The sequence below is a fragment of the Oryx dammah genome, unplaced genomic scaffold, assembly GCF_014754425.2.
Source record: "Oryx dammah isolate SB20612 unplaced genomic scaffold, SCBI_Odam_1.1 HiC_scaffold_10, whole genome shotgun sequence".
NCBI lineage: Eukaryota > Metazoa > Chordata > Mammalia > Artiodactyla > Bovidae > Oryx > Oryx dammah.
The window spans coordinates 51,167,116-51,187,304 of NW_024070194.1; the positions used below are offsets into that span (position 1 = coordinate 51,167,116).

General features: G+C 39.7%; 1 protein-coding gene across 1 annotated transcript in view; it reads right to left on the reverse strand.

The window, feature by feature from the left end:
* TMEM236 (transmembrane protein 236) overlaps positions 1-20,189 on the reverse strand; it is a 41,023-nt gene that overhangs the window by 10,091 nt on the left and 10,743 nt on the right. The window contains exons 2-3 of the mRNA XM_040248088.1: positions 19,822-19,894; positions 13,024-13,165 (exon numbers count right to left, since the gene is read on the reverse strand). Coding sequence (XP_040104022.1) covers positions 13,024-13,165; positions 19,822-19,894 — 215 coding nt within the window. The remainder of the gene's footprint in view (positions 1-13,023; positions 13,166-19,821; positions 19,895-20,189) is intronic.

A 20,189-nucleotide genomic window follows, 5' to 3' on the forward strand; every position in this document is an offset into this window, starting at 1 on the left:
ATTCAGGCTCTTGAGGATGACTGCAAATTCAGCATTGTTTCAAGGCCAGGAAGTGCCATCTAAGAAGTGACACATTAACAGTTTTTAAACAGTGAGAGTCATAATATCTGAGGATAAGAGCTGTTGGTTTGAACAATAAATTCTTTTATCTATTTATTTTTAATTGAAGGATAATTGCTTTATAGTATTGCATTGGTTATGAATCAGCCATAGGTTAACCCATGTCCCTTTCCACTTGAACCTCCCTCCCACTTCCCCCTCATCCCACCCCTCTAGACTGTTACCAAGACCCAGTTTGAGTTCCCCAGAGTCATACAGCAAATTCCCATTGGCTATCTATTTTATATACGGTAATGTATGTTTCCATGTTACTCTCTCCATACCTCCCACCCTCTTCTTCCCTCACCCCCAACTCCCCAGCTGTGTCCATAAGTCTTGAGCAATGAATTTTTAGGTAGGGTTCATTTTTAATGAAATGAGAAGAAGGCCTCAACCCATGCATATTTGGTAAAACCAGGCCTGGAAGTCTCCCATTTCTCCATAGTTCACTAGGGACTAGTTTAGATTTGGGGACTAGCTTAGGGGACTAGTCCTCTTCCCAAGTAAGAAACACTATAACTAAGAGCTGGAAATCTCTGCTGGCCTCTCAGAGGGGAAGGCAGAGTTGAGGATGTCAAGAAATCATCTGGTCATTAGAACAGACCAGCAAATTTATCCTCCAGTCATGTAAACCTTCATGTATTCGTTACTGTTTCCTTAGGTTCCATGATCACTTTCCCTCCAAATTAGTATTTTTTTAAATTTCCACTCACAGTTGGAATTCTTTCTATTGTTGCTGTTAATTGTCAGGGTTCTGTTTGGGGGAAACTATATTTATCTGTGCAAAATCCATAAAAAATATAAACACAAAGAGCAATCTGTTCACTTCCTTAAAGGCTCACATTCACTGTAAAAAGCACAAATAGCAGCAATTCTGTGTAGTTCCCCACAGCTAAAGCCAGTCACCAAAACTTTTTGTCCTCACTGTGCATGCTATATAATTAAAGAAATGCAATTTTGATAACAGAAAAATGTTTAAATAGGTAACATAACCCTTTTACTTCATTATTTCTTTATGGTGATGTATTTCTATCTCTAACTTTTACCTCAAAACTTTTTTGATCACTTCCAGGGAAAATGTAAGTACAATATAACAAATCAGTAGGGAGGAATTTTCTACAGTGAGCATGTATTCCTCTTGCAAAGAGAAAGAGAAAGCAAAAAAAGTTATTTTTCTCTTCATTTTCTTTATTTTCTCTACTCATGTTATTTTAGGAACTAACACAAGCTGGAATCGAGATTGCCAGAAGAAATATCAATAACCTCAGATATGCAGATGACACCACCCTTATGGCAGAAAGTGAAGAACTAAAGAGCCTCTTGATGAAAGTGAAAGAGGAGAGTGAAAAAGTTGGCTTAAAGCTCAACATTCAGAAAACGAAGATCATGGCATCCGGTCCCATCACTTCATGGCAAATAGATGGGGAAACAATGGAAATAGTGACAGACTTTACCTTTTGGGGCTCCAAAATCACTGCAGATGGTGACTGAAGCCATGAAATTAAAAGATGCTTGCTCCTTAGAAGAAAAGCTATGACCAACCTTGACAGTATATTAAAAAGCAGGAATATTACTTTGTGACAAAGGTCTGTCTAGTCAAAACTGTGGTTTTTCCAGTAGTCATGTATGGATATGAGAATGGAATATAAAGAAAGCTGAGTGCCAAAGAATTGATGCTTTTGAACTGTGGTGTTGAAGAAGACTTCAATGAATTTTCATTGGAAGGACTGATGCTGAAGCTGAAACTCCAATACTTTGGCCACCTGATGTGAAGAATCAACTCACTGGAAAAGACCCTGATGCTAGGAAAGATTGAGGGCAGGAGGAGAAGAGGGGGACAGAGGATGAGATAGTTGGATGGCATCACCAACTCAATGGATATGAGTTTGAGTAGGTTCCGGGAGTTGATGATGGACAGGGAGGCCTGGCGTGCTGCAATCCATGGGGTTGCAAAGAGTCGGACCTGACTGAGTGAACTGAACTGAAAAGTTATTTAAATAAAAAGAGAAAGAGAGAGAAGGATCACAAGAAAGGGCAGCTAAAAACAAGGCAGGAATGAAGCTGCTACTAAGACTGCACTTTTTAAAAGAAATCAATATTTTTATTCATTCCAAGATTTCATTCTGTGTAGCTTAGGGGTAAAACAGCATTTTTGAAGAAAAATGGGGGCTGGGATCAAGTGCCAACAGCAGGCAAGTGCTAGGTCATGCCACTGGCAGGGAAGAGGTGTCAATACTGCCTCTGCAAACAGCAGCTTCAGAACTGCTACTCATGGTCCAGTGGTTAAGATTCCATGCTTCCACTGCAAGGGACACAGGCTCAATCCCTGGTCAGGGAACTAAGATCGCCACATGGTGCGGCCAAAAAACCACTCCTGATATTGGTGAAGGGCTAAAGCAATTGGACAACCAAGCTGTCTGCTGTGATCAGACAAACTGTAGAGTGCTGTTTCAAGCTTAGACTGGGTTTTGAGAACAGTGCAACAGGTATCGTGCCCACCTTCATTACTCTGTCTCCTGACATCACATCAACAAGCACAGAAGAATAAACTGTGGCAGGACTCTCAAAGGAAGGTAAGTTCTGTGATGAGAGACTACCCCAGGGAGTCTGGATTAGACTGGCAGTCAAGCACAGCTCATCTCCGAAGTGACAGTTTTAAGTGAAAGTGAAGTCACTCAGTTGTGTCTGACTCTTTGTGACCCCATGGACTGTAGCCTACCAGGGTCCTCTGTCCATGGGATTTTCCAGGCAAGAATATTGGAGTAGGTTGCCATTTCCTTCTCCAGGAGATCTTCCTGACCCAGGGATTGAACCCTGGTCTCCCGCATTGTAGGCAGACGCTTTACCTTCTGAGCCACCAGGGAAGATTGACAGTTAAACACAGACCTAAAGAATGCATGGGAATAAATCATGTGAAGAATGGAGAAAGAACTTTGCAGGTGGTAGAGAGAACAGGTGCAAATATCTTTCAGCTAAAGGGACTTCCCTGAGGGTCCAATGGTTAAGAATCCGCCTTCCAATGCAGGGCACAAGGGTCACAAATTTAATTCCTAGTCGGGGAATTAAGATTGCACATGCTGCGGGACAACTAAGCCTGTGCACCACAACTAGAGAAGCCTACGCGCTGTCACGAAGACCCAGCACAGTCGCCCAAAAGAAAAAGATCCTTCAGCTAACATGAACTGAAAGGAGAGTGTGATGAGGGGGAAGCAGACAGAGAAGAGGAGAGAAGCTATGATTTATGCAGGGTTTTCTATATATGAGGAACTCTGTTAAGCCCTTTCTATGCATCCATTCACTTAATCCTTATAAAAACTGTATGATGTGGTTACCAAAGGGAAAAGTGGGGAGAGGGATAAATTAGGTATACAGGATTAACAGATACACAGTACCATATGTAAAACAGACAAACAACAAGGATTTACTGTATAACACTGAGAACTATATCCAACATTTCGTAATAACCCATAACAGAAAAGAATTTGAATATATACAGATCAGTATATTGATATATAACTGAATCACTTTGCTGTACACTTGAAACTAACACAATATTGTAAATCAACAAAGGTTCAGTAATAATAAGCCTCTATGGTATAGCTACTACTATTTTCCCATTTTATTTTTAAATTTATTTTCTTTAAAGATTTTTTTTTTTGATGTGCACCATTTTTAAAGTCTTTATTGAGTTTGTTACAATACTACTTCTGTTTTATAGTTTTTGGCCATGAGGCATGTGGGATCTTAGTGCCCCAAGCAGGGATTGAACCCACATCCCCTGTATTGGAAGGGGGAGTCTTAACCCCTGGACCACTGGGTAAGTCTCCTAGTTTCCCATTTTAAAGATAAACAAACTGAGGTAGGGAGAGACTAAGAGTTGTTTCCAGGGTCACACAGCAAGCAAGGAGAGGGATGGAGCATGAAACTCAAACATCCAACCATTAGACCACATTGCCTGTGGTGGAGCCAGCTAATGTTGAGCTTACTGACCATGATAAAGTTTGTGGACTTGATTCTAAGTTCACTGAAGATGAGGACATTGGAGGGCAGGAGAGATGACTTGGGGATTCAGTAAAGAGGCTGCTGAGGCTGTCAAGGCAGCCAATGCCCCATTGGAATGTTACTCAACTCACAGCAACCAGAAGATGAAACTAAAGACTTGGTCAGAAAAAGTATGACAGGTCTTAATGAACAGTTTCCAAAGTTAATTTTGCCGTGAGACAAAAATGGTCTAGAGAAAGCAAAATGCTAATAATTTAGATATAACATGATGAGGGGAAAAAAATCTGGAAAAGAAGAAAAGCCACAGTCTTATGGAAGATTTTTTAAAAATATATGAAACACACAAAGAATTTTTAGTCATGGTACTTTAAGAGAATAAAAAATAAAACATACAGCATCCAAAATAAACACTTTAATATGTCTAAGTGTTTAAAATACAGATTATAACCACTGTTATTTTGACCCTCTCCAAACCAGTCAATCCTAAAGGAAATCAACCCTGAATATTCATCGGAAGGACTAATGCTGAAGCTCCAATACTTTGGCCTCCTGATGTGAAGAGCTGACTCATTGGAAAACACCCTGATGCTGGGAAAGATTGAGGGCAGGAGAAGTGGGAGACAGGATGAGATGGTTGGATGACGTCATTAATTCAATGGACATGAGTTTGAGCAAACTCCAGGAGATGGTGAAGGACAGGGAAGCCTGGCATGCTGCAGTCCATGGGGGAGCAAAGAGGTGGACACGACTTAGGGACTGAACAGCAACTGACTAAACTCACTGATCTGTTTCTACACACAGTCTCCTTTGAGAAGCATGTCTGAGATTGGGAAGACAAGCACCATCACTGCCAAGTAATAAATTATGAAACCCAGCACCAACCTCCCAGCGTGATTATGACAAAGAATTGAATCAGTGTTTGTAAAGCATTTAAAGTAGCGCCTGACACAGAGAAACAGTTACTTATGTGTTAAATAAGTAACGGGTAGCCATTGCTAAAACATCTATTGTTTCAAACGAATTAGAAGAGAATAGAAAATAGAATGCAGTAAACAGTGATTACAGTTTGTTCAACTTTGGTTATAGTTACACTACAACCCAGCATCCCATATATCAGAAGAGGTCAAAAAGTTGGAGACAGAGTGTCACACTATAGAGCCTGATTCTTTAATTCTTAGATTTGCCTGTCCACATCACAAAGGAAAAAGCTACTGCATGGATATACCCTACACAGGCAGAGACAGCTTGCGCCATCTGACAAGAGCCTGCAGTATGTACTGCTTTCAATTCTGGGATCAGTGATCAGCGACACCACCTTGGTATCTGGAAGTTGGTCATGATGAGAGGACTCACACTAGAAAAGCTGGCAAATGCTATCCATAAGGACTTTTACCCCTCCTCAACCAGGAGAGACAGTTTAAATACTGACCAGCATACTACTATCTCTCTGCTCAAAACTGTATACAAGTTGTCATAAAATAATAATAATAATGAATTCAACCCATCATCAGTTCTGCAGAATCTCATGGGCATACATTCTCAGCAGTGAGACAGTGGTAACAACTTTTTTAAAAAAGGCATTGGATCCAGTAAATTCAATGCCCTCAATTCAGTTTCAGTTCCCTGCTAGACACTGCACAAATCTGAGAAGAAATATTAATAAACGTATGATTTCTTAATTTTAGGCAACGTGAAATTCTAAGAGAATTCTTTTGCCTGAGGACACAGCAGGAAGGCTTGGTAGTTTAAAGACCATCTTTCCCTCTATAGAGTCATCTAACACTGGACAAGAACTGCTAAAAACATAAAATTATTAATTTTTTTAAACCCCATTTTTTAAGATTGTGAAAACTTTCTTTATATTCTAATCTTCAGTTTTTCATTTGAGATAGTCTGGCCCTTCTCTTTGATAGGTGTTTAGATCAGAGAATGTAATTTAATTAACAATATATAAATAGAAAAATTATTTTCTACATTTAATTAATATATATTAAGTATATATTATACACTATAATATTCAATTATATTAATTATGCTAACTAACATAATAAACACATAATATATTAATATGCACTGTGCGTGTTTGTGTCTGTGTGTGCTTTCATTCATGTCCAACTCTTTGCAACCCCATTGACTGTAGCCCACCAGGCTCCTCTGTCCATGGGATTTCCCAGGCAATTCTGGCATGGATTGCGATTTCCTACTCCAGAGGATATTTCCAACCCAGGGATCCAGCCTAAGCCTCTAGCATCTCCTGCATTGGCAGGCAGATTCTTTACCACTAGCACCATTTGGGAAGCCATATAATACACATTAATATACAATAAACATTAAATGATTCTAGATTTTGAAATGGTTTGATGTTCCTCTACTAGTTAAGTGCTTAGATATAGACCAGAGCTAGAAACCCAGCCTGAGACCATTCTGGGTGACAAAAAATGGACACATGTGGGAATGAGCCTGATTCCTTGCCTTCAGAACACTTAGCTTTAACTATATGTATTTGTTAGTATAGTTTTAGAAACCTGCTATTGCACCCACTAGACTGTGCGTGCATGTTCAACCACATCTGACTTTTTGCGACCCCATGGACTAGCTAGACAGGCTCCTCTGTCCATGGAATTTTTCAGACAAGAATACTGGAGTGGGTTGCCACTCCACCAGAGGATCTTCCTGACCCAGGGCTAGAACCCCAGTCTCCTGCATTGGCAGCTGGATTCTTTACCTAATGAGCCATCGCGGCAGCCCCGCTAGATGGTGAGCTCCATGCAAAGGGGACTCTGTCTGCTTTCACCACCTCTCCCTTTCACCCGCCACTGTACCCCCAGCACCTAGTGGAGTGTCTGGTATGGACCAGATCCTCCATAAAAATTTGCTGCATAAACGGTAGGAGGAATTCCTGATACGGATTTCTATAAGCATGAGGGCACCATGGGCATTCTGGTGGGGGAAAAAAAATCTGCACTAAGGGAAAGAAGCCCAACTATCAAAGCTAGGCTGAATAATAACCCCTCCCTGGGACCCCACCTCCCCCATGCTCTCAGTCCTCTCACATCACAAGAAAACTTTCGAGTCCTGCACGTGGTCTCCCACTCAGATAGCCTTCTACCTCAGGGTCCTAAAGAGCCCTTGAAGCAAGATGAGAAGCTTTGGAAGGCATTTGGAATTCCTGGCAGTGCAGCCTGGCTACCTTCCAGCGACCGTGGCCACCACAAAACATGCACATGAGCGGAGTGAGCTCGCCCAGCCTCTAGGACCCCGCGAAGGTGGTGGGGACTCAAGGTTTTCCAAAGCCTCCCAGGCATCAGCAGCGACAGGAGTGACCGAGGACGGGCAGGCGTGCCAATGAGTGATTCCAAGGAGTTTGTGAGTTCATAGGAAGCAGCCTTTACAATAACCACTCCACCCTAAACAACAAGAGTCTGAGCAAGCTGGTGTCCCACTACTAATGTATACACGACTTAAAAGACTCTCTGGCCATCAGCTCCACAACCTGTCACTCTCTTCAATCCTATGCAAGGAAATTTACATACCCAAAATCCATGACCTATCCCTTTAATTTCTAGCTGGGACCTTAATTTTTTGTTGCTATTGTAAAGTAATGCATGCTGGACTTGTTTCCACACAGGGGGCATAGGTTCCATCCCTGGTCTGGAACTAAGATTCCGCATGCCCTGTGGCCAGAAAGATAATAAAATAAGGTCAGGTTAAAAAAAAAATAAAGTATTTCCCACTGAATTCTTTATGTTCTCTTTCTCTTACCAGACCCTGAAAAAGTTTATTTTGAAAATACCTTGCAATTCTCAAAAACTGCACTTTATATATTAAAAATGTTCATACATTTTACTTCCTTCCTAGAGAAAAAAAATAACAATTAAATACCAAATTGCTACGATCATGTAAAGCTGTCCTACTCAAAGGGGGTCAGCTCAGACCTGACAGCACCTGACGCCCCATGTCGTTTGGCACAGGGACCACGGCAGTCTAGTTTCTAGCCAGGTCTGAGCTGATCTAATCCTGACAGCTGATGCTTCATTAGAAGTTATAAATCAGAAACTCTACCCTTCTCTCACCCCCAGTCTGGTAAATGGCTACTTGTTTCTTGAGAAGGGGGGAAAAATCCTAGAGCTGATACACTTTTCTGAAACTTCCTTCTTCTAAACAGCAAAGGGAGAGTATAAAAGGAAATGCCCCCCTCCCCTTCTTGGCATGGCTGTGGACTCACTGTTCCTCTTATGTGCTCTCTAACCACATTGCAAAACACATTATGGAAACCAGTGAGCACATTGGGTTCAGACTGTGTGATAAGCTTTTTCTTAAAAAGAAGCAAAGGGGGAACTCGAGATGCCATTCATTTTATTCAGAGAAAAGCAGTGTCCCTTTTTTTTTTTTTTAATTTCTTTTCCCATCTCTAACATGCTATTTGGTTATGGAGTGATAAGTTCCATTTCAAAGAAATCTGAGAAGGAAATTCCTTTCAGAATGTGGATTTTGTCTCTTGGGTTTTAACTTGCTATTGGTCTCAGTTCCTGATACTTTCTATGGTCAAAGGCTCTCAATCAGGGTGGGCATCAGAAGTGCTTGGAGAACTTTAAATAAATTACATACGCCAGCCTTAAAACCTTGCATATCCTTTGAACGTGAAATTGCACACGGAGGCATTTCACTTGAAGAAATGATCATCTGTGCTGCTGAAGTGCCTGCAGCACTTGGTCCAAGTCTCTGGGTATTAAAGAGACTACACAGAAGGAACTGGAGCACAGCCACTGAGAGCAGATTTATTTGAAAACCTTACACTGCCAACATCATACCTGGCACCTCTTACTGATGTGGCAGTGGAAACCGCCTCCTCTGCAGGGCTATGATGTTTTCCACTCAAATAGCCTGTTGATCTCACTTCTAGCAAGTCACGTCTGACTCTGCAGACACCCCTCATGGAGCCAAACCATCTTGCCACCCCACTGGTACAATCCCCTGTGGCCCCTCTGTGTTTGTCCTCATGAGCAGCCAGTCCATAATAGTCCCTCTCTTCTGGCTAGGGCTTGTTGCCAAGGAGTCTGGGCATGTGCGATGCTCAGGGTCTTCTAAGGACAGTGTCTGTGGTCATCATACTGATATCATTCGGCTGCCGTCCAGCAGCAGTTAACTCTCTCTGTCTCCAACCTCTGCTGGGCTACACACATCACGGAGTGAGTGGCTGCTGACTCTTGTACATGGCAGAGGGTCCCCACAAAAAGAGACCCCCTGCACTATCCACACACCTGTGACCTAACTGGGCACATCTCCCCTGCCCAGTTCAAATACACAGCATCTTATTCATTTTAACCATATCCTTGTCCTTTTCTTCCTAACCCTTTCACTTTTGAAAAAGTCAGAACAATAATGTCTGTAGTAGCTAAAAACTAGGAGGGGACATCCCTGGTGGCACAGTGGATAAGAATCCGCCTGCCAATGTAGGGAACACAGGTTCAATGCCTGGTCCGGGAAGATTCCAAATGCCATGGAGCAACTAAGCCTGTGTGCCACAACTGCTAAAGGCCACACACTCCAGAGGATATTCAACAGTCTAAACCAACATATGAGACCATGGGAGATACATCTTGGGTCTAGTTTAAAAATGGGAGAGAGAATAACACGGAAGGAAGAAGAGAGATGAAGTCCAGTCACTGAGAGGTTGGGACCAAGCTAGCAAAATTCAGATGGAAATGTTAAAGTGTGCTCATTTGTACTCACATATTAGTAAGAGCCACTCCCTGGTGGCTCAAACAGTAAAGAATCTGCCTGCCCTGCAGGAGACCTGTGTTTGATCCCTGGGTCTGGAAGATCCCCTGAAGAAAGGAATGGCTACCCACTCCAGTATTCTTGCCTGGAGAATGCCATGGACAGAGGAGCCTGGTGGGCTACAGTCAATGGGGTCACAAAGAGTCAGATACGACTGAGTGACTAACATTAGTAAGAGGAGGAGACGTGCGGGCTTTATCTTGTATTCTTATTGTTTGCTCACATGACTAGGACTTCACACTATTAGGTGCTATGGGCACCTGTGACATCACATGCCTTGGAGATCTGTGTTCCAGAAAATATTCCCAACTGAGCCACAGTCTATGGGAAATGACTCACTTAGACATTATAACGTGGTAATCACTTGATACTCTGGCATTTCAACCGGTAATAGGAAGTTAGCAGAAAGGATCCCTTGGGCCATTGAAGATTGGTTTAACCATATATCAAATATAGAGCTTTAATTATTTTTTAAACTTATAAAAAGAAAAGCTAAATGATGATCAAATTTTGGTGGCTTGGAATTAAAGAGTTAAGACAGCTGGGGAGGTGGGAAGGGATAGAATGGGAGTGTGGGGTTGGCAAATGCAAACTAGTATATATAGAATGGCTAACACCAAGGTCCTACTGTATAGCACAAGGAGCTATATTCAGTATCTTGTGATAAACCATAATGGAAAAGAATATATAAAAAAAGAATGTTTATATATATACAGCTGAATCATTTTGCTGTACAGCAGAAATTAACACAATATTGTAGATCACCTATACTTCAATAAATAAATATACTGATGCAACAACAACAACCAAAGATAATTAGGCTAGTGTAAGAGTATCCATTAAGTCCAAGCTTTGTAGAATACCTTAGTTTCATCTAGCACAAGGTGAAAACTGTGACAACTGGTGTGTATGCATTTCAAACTATCTGGAGAGAGCAAAGAACAGAATATATTTTCTTTACCGACACCTCCTAAGGGAAGTCAAATTAGTCTGAACTCTGTCCCACATCCCTATCCTACCACTTCGATGCTAAGGTAGCATATGCAGTGAAACCATATTTATGCTTATGTTCAGATTGATGTTTTATAATTTATGTTTATGAATTTACATATTAATATTTCCAGAGGATAAGTGAGAATACCCCATTGATTCAAAATTCATACAATTGATTTTATTAGTAGCCTGTTAAAATGAGTATAGGAGACTATTTGAGCTCAAATTTTACACAAAAATTAAGTATACTTATAATTAATATTTATAAAAGTATTTTGAAAAAATGATAGTTTTTTAAGTGTGACTTTATTAAAGAATGGAGCTACTTAACTAGACATTAACACTCCTAAGTTTGAGCAGAGAAGAGCTCAAGAAAGAGGCTCTTCAACTAAGAAGCAGCAATTGGACAAGATGTTCTAGAGTCTTCTCCCCAGGATTGACTTCTTCCTTGGGGTTCTCTTGTTTTGATTCTTTTTTCAGCATTACTTCTGAATACAAGGAAAATTTCCCTTTAAAAAACCAGTTCATCACTTAAAATATAAAATGCCAATAACTTATGCTCAAAAATATACATGTGCATTTTAAAAAAAGAATTTTCACTAAAAACTTAGAACGATCACATTCACATGGAAAATACAGACTCATTAAAAACAGTCCAATTTCAAAATAGGCTTGTGTCATTAAGGAGTCTAGAAAAGTAGTCAAGGGTTTGACAATTCTCAAACCACCTCAGTTTAAGACAAACACTCAGCTCTGGAAGGCAGGTGTGCCTTGGGAGTACCTTTTCCTCCAGACTCATTGGCTGCCACTGTCATCTTCTCTGCCTTATCACTCATGTTATTTTAAACATAACAGCCTCTCGTCCCCCACCTAAGGACAAAGTGCAAAATACGAAGCTCAGGGTCTCAGATTTCATGGTGGCCTCCAATTCAGTTCTGCTTTTCAAACTGAGGAGCAAGAGTGGCTAGAGGGGTGGTGGCTCAGTCTTCCATAAAGAAGGGGTGGTGGCTCACCCCTCAGTCATAAGAAATGACTGTCTAGTGTTTTCCTTCCTGGTTGTAGTAGTCACCTTATTACCCCAAAGCATTCTCCTATGACTCACTCAATTTACCCTCATCCACCCCATCAGTCAGGAAGTGATGAACAAAACGTACCAATTTTAAATGCAAAATCTTTGCCATCCAATAACCACACCATGCAAATGTTGTACATCGAACACAGATACTATCACATAAAACTAAAGTGGAGGGGACTTATGACTGACCAAACAAAATGTTCAGTTAACAAAATACTTTTTAAAAAAGGCCAATTGATATTTTAGTTTCAACTGTTCCCTTTGGAAAAATGCGGCATATCTTGGTAATCTTCAGTATTTTGACCATTCACAATTATGAAGCAACTAAATTTTAAAAAAACACATAAATCTCCAGGAAATATCTGCAGTAGTCATATTAATTCCCACATGAAACTATCCAGACTAAAAAGTGTATCAGTCACTCAGTTGTGTCCAGACTAAACTTCTTATATATTCATCTAAACTTAAGGTTTTGAGAGAGTTCCTAAAATACAAATGTATAATAATTTACTTAGGTAATTTTCCTGTTAGAGTAAACATTAAAGATTTAGTAGTTAATATTTAGTAAGTCTATTCATTTATAAGTACTATCAAAATCAAAAAAAGAAAAGAACTGTATAGCTATCAAAGTAGGTTTAAATATAATGATATTTAGATATCTTCATCTGTAATCTTCTAACTACAATGTTAGCTCTTAAAAAATATCATGAAATATGTCAACAGATAACAGAATGGGAGAAAGTTGAATTATATGTTAAACTTTTAAAAAATATTTGTATTTAAAAGAATACTGATTCAAATGTAAAAAAAAAAACATTTGAATCAGTTCTAATGAGGTGGATAAAACTGGAACCTATTATACAGAGTGAAGTAAGCCTGAAAGAAAAACACAAATACAGTATACTAATGCATACATATGGAATTTAGAAAGATGGTAACGATAACCCTGTATGCGAGACAGCAAAAGAGACACAGGTGTATAGAACAGTCTTTTGGACTCTGTGGGAGAGGGAGAGGGTGGGATGATTTGGGAGAATGGCATTGAAAATAAAATTAAAAAAAAGAATACTTACTCTTTTGCCTCCCTCTAAGAGGATATATCCTGAGTTTTTCAATAATATCAACCACAATCAAGCAAGTCAGAACTAGGGAGACTGGCAGGTCAGGTAACATATCCGGTAACATATCAGTGGAACCATTAACATTCTTTTGAACCTGTTTTCAGAAGACCATTAAGAAGCATTACATTTTTGCACTTTCTTTGTTCACAGTTCTTTGAGGAGTCTGAAAGGACTAAATTAATTATACATACATTTGTTAAAAGATTAGAAGCATGGTTTTCAGCTTTTTAGGTGTTCCATCCCACAAAGTTTTGAACCATTTCTAAAGATGTCATTAGGACCCATGTTAATGGAAGACAGAACTCTATCAGTCAAAGACAGAGTTAAGTAAATATACATTAAAATTTAACAGTAGGCTCCTGGAATAGTGGAACAAGGAATCTCTCCCAACCCAACAGCTATACAGAGCCTCTGAGAGTCCTAGCTCAAAGATATAGGGAGACAAATATTAGAGCATAGGGTTTTGTAAGAAGAGAGAGCTGGGCAAACCCAGCTAGGCTTTGGAGCACTTGCTTCATCAGTTTAAGATATCCACAAAAAACCTATGGCAAATATCAAGTTAACCACAGTACATTAAGAATTTTTAATACCTCTGAGGACAAGAATAAACCACAGGTTACACCATTACCATTTCTATTCAAGACTGTACTGAAGTCCTAGCCAGTATAATGAAGCAAGAGAAAGAAACGGTGTTTAAGTATTAGGAAAAAAGAGAAGCAAAATGTCATTATTCATAGACTATATGATTATATATGGACAAATCTCCCCCAAAAGTATAAATTATTTCCTCATACCAAAAACAGAAGAGTTATAAAATAAGATTTTTAAAAAGTGATACCATTTGTTACAACCTCAATAAAATTCCAACTTTTCTGTGGAAAATAAGCTGATTCTAAAATGAACATGGAGATTCCTTCAAAATCTAGGAATAAAACCACCATATGACCCAGCAATCCCACTCCTAGGCATATACCCTGAGGAAACCAAAACTGAAAAAGATACATGTAGCCCAATGTTCATTGCAGCACTACTGACAATAGCTAGAACACGGAAGCAACCTAGATGTCCATCGACACGTGAATGGATAAAGCAACTGAGGGACATATACACAGTGGAATATTACTCAACCATAAAAAGGAATGCTTTTGAGTCAGTGCTAATGAGGTAGATGAACCTACTGCCTATTACACAGAGTGAAGTAAATCAGAAAGAGAAAGATAAATATTGTATGCTAACATATATATATATGGAATCTAGAAAGATGGTACTGATGAATTTACTTTCAGGGCAGCACTGGAGAGACATAGAGAACAGACTTATGGACATAGTGGGGAGAGGAAGGAGGAGAGAGTGGGATGTATGGAGAGAATAACACGAAAACTTACATTACCATATGTAAAACAGATAGTCAATGGGATTGCTGTATGACTCAAGGAACTCAAACAGGGACTCTGTAACAACCTAGAGGGGTGGGATGGGGAGGAAGATGGAGAGGAGGTTCAAAAGGGAGGGGACATATGTATACCTGTGGCTGATTCATGTTGATATTTGGCAGAAAACAACAAAATTCTGTAAAGAAATTATCTTTCAATTTTAAAAAGTGGAAAAAGAAAGAAAATACAAAGAGCAAGACATTCTAGAAGAAAAGGAAAACAGGAAGGTTTACTCTTCTGGATACAAAGAGCTATTATAACATGTAAGAATTAAGATATCGTAGTGTTGGCACAGGAATAGAAAAGTAGGCCAAGGAACAGAACAGAAAACTCAGAATAGACTATGGACACACACATCTGATTTATTAACTACAGAGAAATGTGACAAGGACAGACATTTTAATAAATGATGCTCAGTCTATTAGCTATTATTTGGGGGGAAAAAAAACAATTCCTTACTGCACAACACACACAAAGATTAGTTATGGGTAGATTGTGAAGTTCAAAGAGAATTTCAAAATGTTATATAGGAGACTGTCTTTAAGGTTCAGATTCACAATATGACAAAATTGTTTCAAACAAGTAACCAAAAGAAAATACAATAAATAAAGTGACACAGTGGACTATTTTAAAATTAAAAGCTTTTCTCCATCAAAATATACAATTAAGAGCATGAATCAAAGAATGAGATGTTTGCAATACATAAAATCAACAAAGAGCCTGAAATCTGAATATATAAATAATTCCTCCAAATCAATTTTTAAAAGATAAGCAACATACTAGGGGAAAAATGGAATGAAAAATATGATCAATCTCATTAATTATTGGGGAAATGAAATTGAAAACTAAAATGAAATTCAAGAATATTTTCACCAGAATGGTTAAAATAAAAAGGCTGACAACGCAAGTGCTACTGAGGATGGGGAACACAAAGACTGCTCATCCTCTGCCAGTGGAAGTCTAAATTAATGTAATCTCTTTGAAAAACTGACACTGTTAGTTATAATTAAGTAGTTGAACATCTTGTGATCCATCAATTCTACTCCTGCACATTTAACCAACCCAAATGCTTATATATGGCAACAAGACACACGTTTAATGATGTTCACAGCAGCAAAAACTGGAAACTGAAATGACCATCAAGAGTATAACTGATTGGAGTTCCCTGGTAGCCAAGTGGTTAGGATTCCAGACTTTCACTGCTACAGTGCAGGTTCAGTCCCTGGGCAGGGAACCAAGATCCCACCAGCCAGGTGGCAAGGCCAGAAAATAAAATAACATAGACTTGAACTGAAAGAGTGTGATATATTTGTAAAATGAAATACTGTACAGGAATAAAAAATGAATATGAATGAACTACATCTAAACAGAAAAACAAGAATAGCTCATATTTTGAATAAAAGATGCACAGACAGAAAGATCATAGATAGATAGACAACAATTTGATTTCCTTTTATAAAGCTTTCAAAAACAGATAAGCTAACCTGTGATATTAGAAGGAAGGCAGAAGTGACCTTTGGGATAAAGGAAAGGTAGCCAACAGAGATGGCCTTTAGGGGGCTGGCAAAGTTTTTTATTTTTGAACTGAGTAAGGAGAAAAGGAAAGATATAAGCATCTGAATGCAGAGTTCCAAAGAATAGCAAGAAGAGATAAGAAAGCCTTCTTCAGTGATCAATGCAAAGAAATAGAGGAAAACAACAGAATGGGAAAGACTAGAGATCTCTTCAAGAAAATTAGAGATACTAAGGGAACATTTCATGCAAAGATGGGCTTAATAAAGGACAGAAATGGTATGGACCTAACAGAAGCAGAAGATATTAAGAAGAGGTGGCAAGAATACACGGAAGAACTGTACAAAAAAGATCTTCACGACCCAGATAATCACGATGGTGTGATCACTCATCTAGAGCCAGACATCCTGGAATGTGAAGTCAAGTAGGCCTTAGAAAGCATCACTACGAACAAAGCTAGTGGAGGTGATGGAATTCCAGTTGAGCTACTTCAAATCCTGAAAGATGATGCTGTGAAGTGCTACACTCAATATGCCAGCAAATGTGGAAAACTCAGCAGTGGCCACAGGACTGGAAAAGGTACATTTCATCCCAATCCCAAAGAAAGGCAATGCCAAAAAATGCTCAAACTACCGCACAATTGCACTCATCTCACATGCTAGTAAAGTAATGCTCAAAATTCCCCAAGCCAGATTTCAACAATATGTGAACCGTGAACTTCCAGATGTTCAAGCTGGTTTTAGAAAAGGCAGAGGAACCAGAGATCAAATTGCCAACATCCACTGGATCATCGAAAAAGCAAGAGAGTTCCAGAAAAAACATCTATTTCTGCTTTATTGACTATGCCAAAGCCTTTGAGTGTGTGAATCACACTAAACTGTGGAAAATTCTGAGAGAGATGGGAATACCAGACCACCTGACCTGCCTCTTGAGAAATCTGTATGCAGGTCAGGAATCAACAGTTAGAACTGGACATGGAACAACAGACTGGTTCCAAATAGGAAAAGGAGTGCATCAAGGCTGTATATTGTCACCCTGCTTATTTAACTTGTATGCAGAGTACATCATGAGAAACGCTGGACTGGAAGAAACACAAGCTGGAATCAAGATTGCTGGGAGAAATATCAATAACCTCAGATATGCAGATGACACCACCCTTATGGCAGAAAGTGAAGAGGAACTAAAAAGCCTCTTGATGAAAGTGAAAGAAGAGAGTGAAAAAGTTGGCTTAAAGCTCAACATTCAGAAAACGAAGATCATGGCATCTGGTCCCATCACTTCATGGGAAACAGATAGGGAAACAGTGGGAACAGTGTCAGACTTTATTTTGGGGGGCTCTAAAATCACTGCAGATGGTGATTGCAGCCATGAAATTAAAAGACGCTTACTCCTTGGAAGAAAAGTTATGACCAACCTAGATAGCATATTCAAAAGCAGAGACATTACTTTGCAGACTAAGCTCCGTCTAGTCAAGGCTATGGTTTTTCCAGTGGTCATGTATGGATGTGAGAGTTGGACTGTGAAGAAGGCTGAGCACTGAAGAATTGATGCTTTTGAACTGTGGTGTAGGAGAAGACTCTTGAGAATCCCTTGGACTGCAAGGAGATCTAACCAGTCCATTCTGAAGGAGATCAGCCCTGGGATTTCTTTGGAAGGAATGATGCTGAAGCTGAAACTCCAGTACTTTGGCCATCTCATGTGAAGAGTTGACTCATTGGAAAAGACTCTGATGCTGGGAGGGATTGGGGGCAGGAGGAGAAGGGGACGACAAGGGTGACATGGCTGGATGGCATCACTGACTCGATGGACGTGAGTTTGAGTGAGCTCTGGGAGTTGGTGATGGACAGGGAGGCCTGGCGTGCTGCAATTCATGGGGTCGCAAAGAGTTAGACACGACTGAGCGACTAAACTGAACTGAACTGAATGTTTCCATACTACTTTGTAGTATTCCATTAATATTGTCTATATTGTGTGAATTTTTCTGTGTGTTACACCTCAGTGAAAAATAAGAAAAAAGTAAACAAAACTATGCAACAATGGGTGAAACATACTGAGAAAGTTGGCCCAAAAGAGCAAACCATAGATAGTGCATCACTGTGACAGTAGTGTTCCTTGAAAGGTCATACCCTGAATTTCTGAAGCTCATAGGAACCTCCCAAGTGCTTTACAAGGTCACTGGTGGGGAAGGAAGAGAAAATGATAAGTTAAGATTAAAATATTTATGTGTTACCATTTGATGCAAAGTCCATCTCTGTAGCCTTCTGAGGATATTCTGTGTGTTCATAAATTGTCCTAATGCTGCATCTAGGACACGTTTCAAAGTCATGTAATTTCTAATGATGTCATCCATTACCTGGTATACATCTCTCTCATAGCACTAAGCGGACCTACTCTTACTGCCTGTTTTTCTGCTCTCTACCGTCAGTTAAAAAACTACTGAGGGCTGTGCGGGTGTGCTGTCGCTTCAGTTGTGTCCAACTCTTTGTGACCCCATGGACTGTAGCCCACCAGGCTCCTCTGCCCATGGAATTCTCCAGGCAAGAATACTGGAGTGGGTTACCATTCCCTTCTCCAGGGCATCTACCTGACCCAGAGATCGAACCCACATCTCCTGAGGCTCCTGCATTGCAGACAGATTCTTTACTGCTGAGCCACCAGGGAAACTCACGGAAGGCTGCTGCTGCTGCTGCTGCTAAGTCACTTCAGTCGTGTCCAACTCTGCGCATCCCCACAGACGGCAGCCCACCAGGCTCCGCCGTCCCTGGGATTCTCCAGGCAAGAACACTGGAGTGGGTTGCTATTTCCTTGTCCAATGCATGTAAGTGAAAAGTGGAAGTGAAGTCACTGAGTCGTGTCCAACTCTCAGCAATGCCATGGACTACAGCCCACCAGGCTACTCTGTCCATGGGATTTTCCAGGCAAGAGTACTGGAGTGGAGTGCCATTGCCTTCTCTGCACTGAAGGCCAGAGACTGTCAAATTTTCTAAGTGCTCTATCCTCAGGATCTAATTTCATGTAATATGCACTTAGTGACTATCTACTCAACATGTAAATAAAAATTTTATTAATAAATTAAAAAATTATATCTTTCAAGCACCTTATAAATAATAAGATTAGCAGGGCATTCTGCTTTTTTTAAAATATAAATTTATTTATTTTAATTGGAGGCTAATTACTTTACAATATTGTATTGGTTTTGCCATACATCAATATGGATCCACCACGGGTGTACACGTGTTCCCCATCCTGAGGGCATTCCGCTTTGAATTACTATCTGGGTAATAAGAGTTCTCACAGCCTGAAAGTTGTATCTATAATATTCCTATTCTGCAGACACCCATCCATCAGAGTCTCTTGGGAGCTGCCTTTGGTTGAAACATAAATTCAAATTTCTTTTCAAATAAACATCACATGCAAATTATTTGGCAATAGATATCTTATCAAAGGTCTTATCATGTGAGTGGCTGTTCGCTGAGATACTGTTTTATTCTCTTTAGAACCAAGAACACTCATGAAAAACATCAGGTTAGAAGAAACAAAATGTGGATCTTCTCTCAAATTCCTTGCTTGTTTATTATTTTCAAGTGATATTCCTTTCTCCCCACCCCTCTACACAAACACAGTAGATTTTTAAAAATTGGCTTAGACCTTCCTCCACAATCACACAGATAAAAATGATCTAAGACTGGAGAAAATCAACTTTAAGAAACTTGTTGGGCATACCATTCTGTGAAATTTTAAAAACAGGGGGACATTCTAAAATCTCAAAATCTTACAGGCAGGAGAAGAAATCAAAATTCCGTACCTCAGTCACTGCTATAGAAAAGCTGAAGCTGGGAAGCGTGGTGAGTATTACACACATCATCATAACAGGTCTCCTAGCAAAGGAGAAAAAATAAGCAAAAGCAATAATGTACAAGATCAACAGTTCCTGTTACATTTTGCCAATTGTGCAGTTCTTGCACTCCTTTATAGTTTTTCTAAGAAGCCACTGCTTCCCTATTTCCATTTCCCAAATGTTTGAGTATGGCAAAGGGGAACACACAAAAAGCCAGGATGTTTTTTTAGAATAAGAGGGTGAAAGGTTTCCAAATAACTAACAAACCATCAATGGCTAAAAGCATCACAGTGCAAGACAAATGACGTTCAGTATTTTCATAATTCATTCATTAG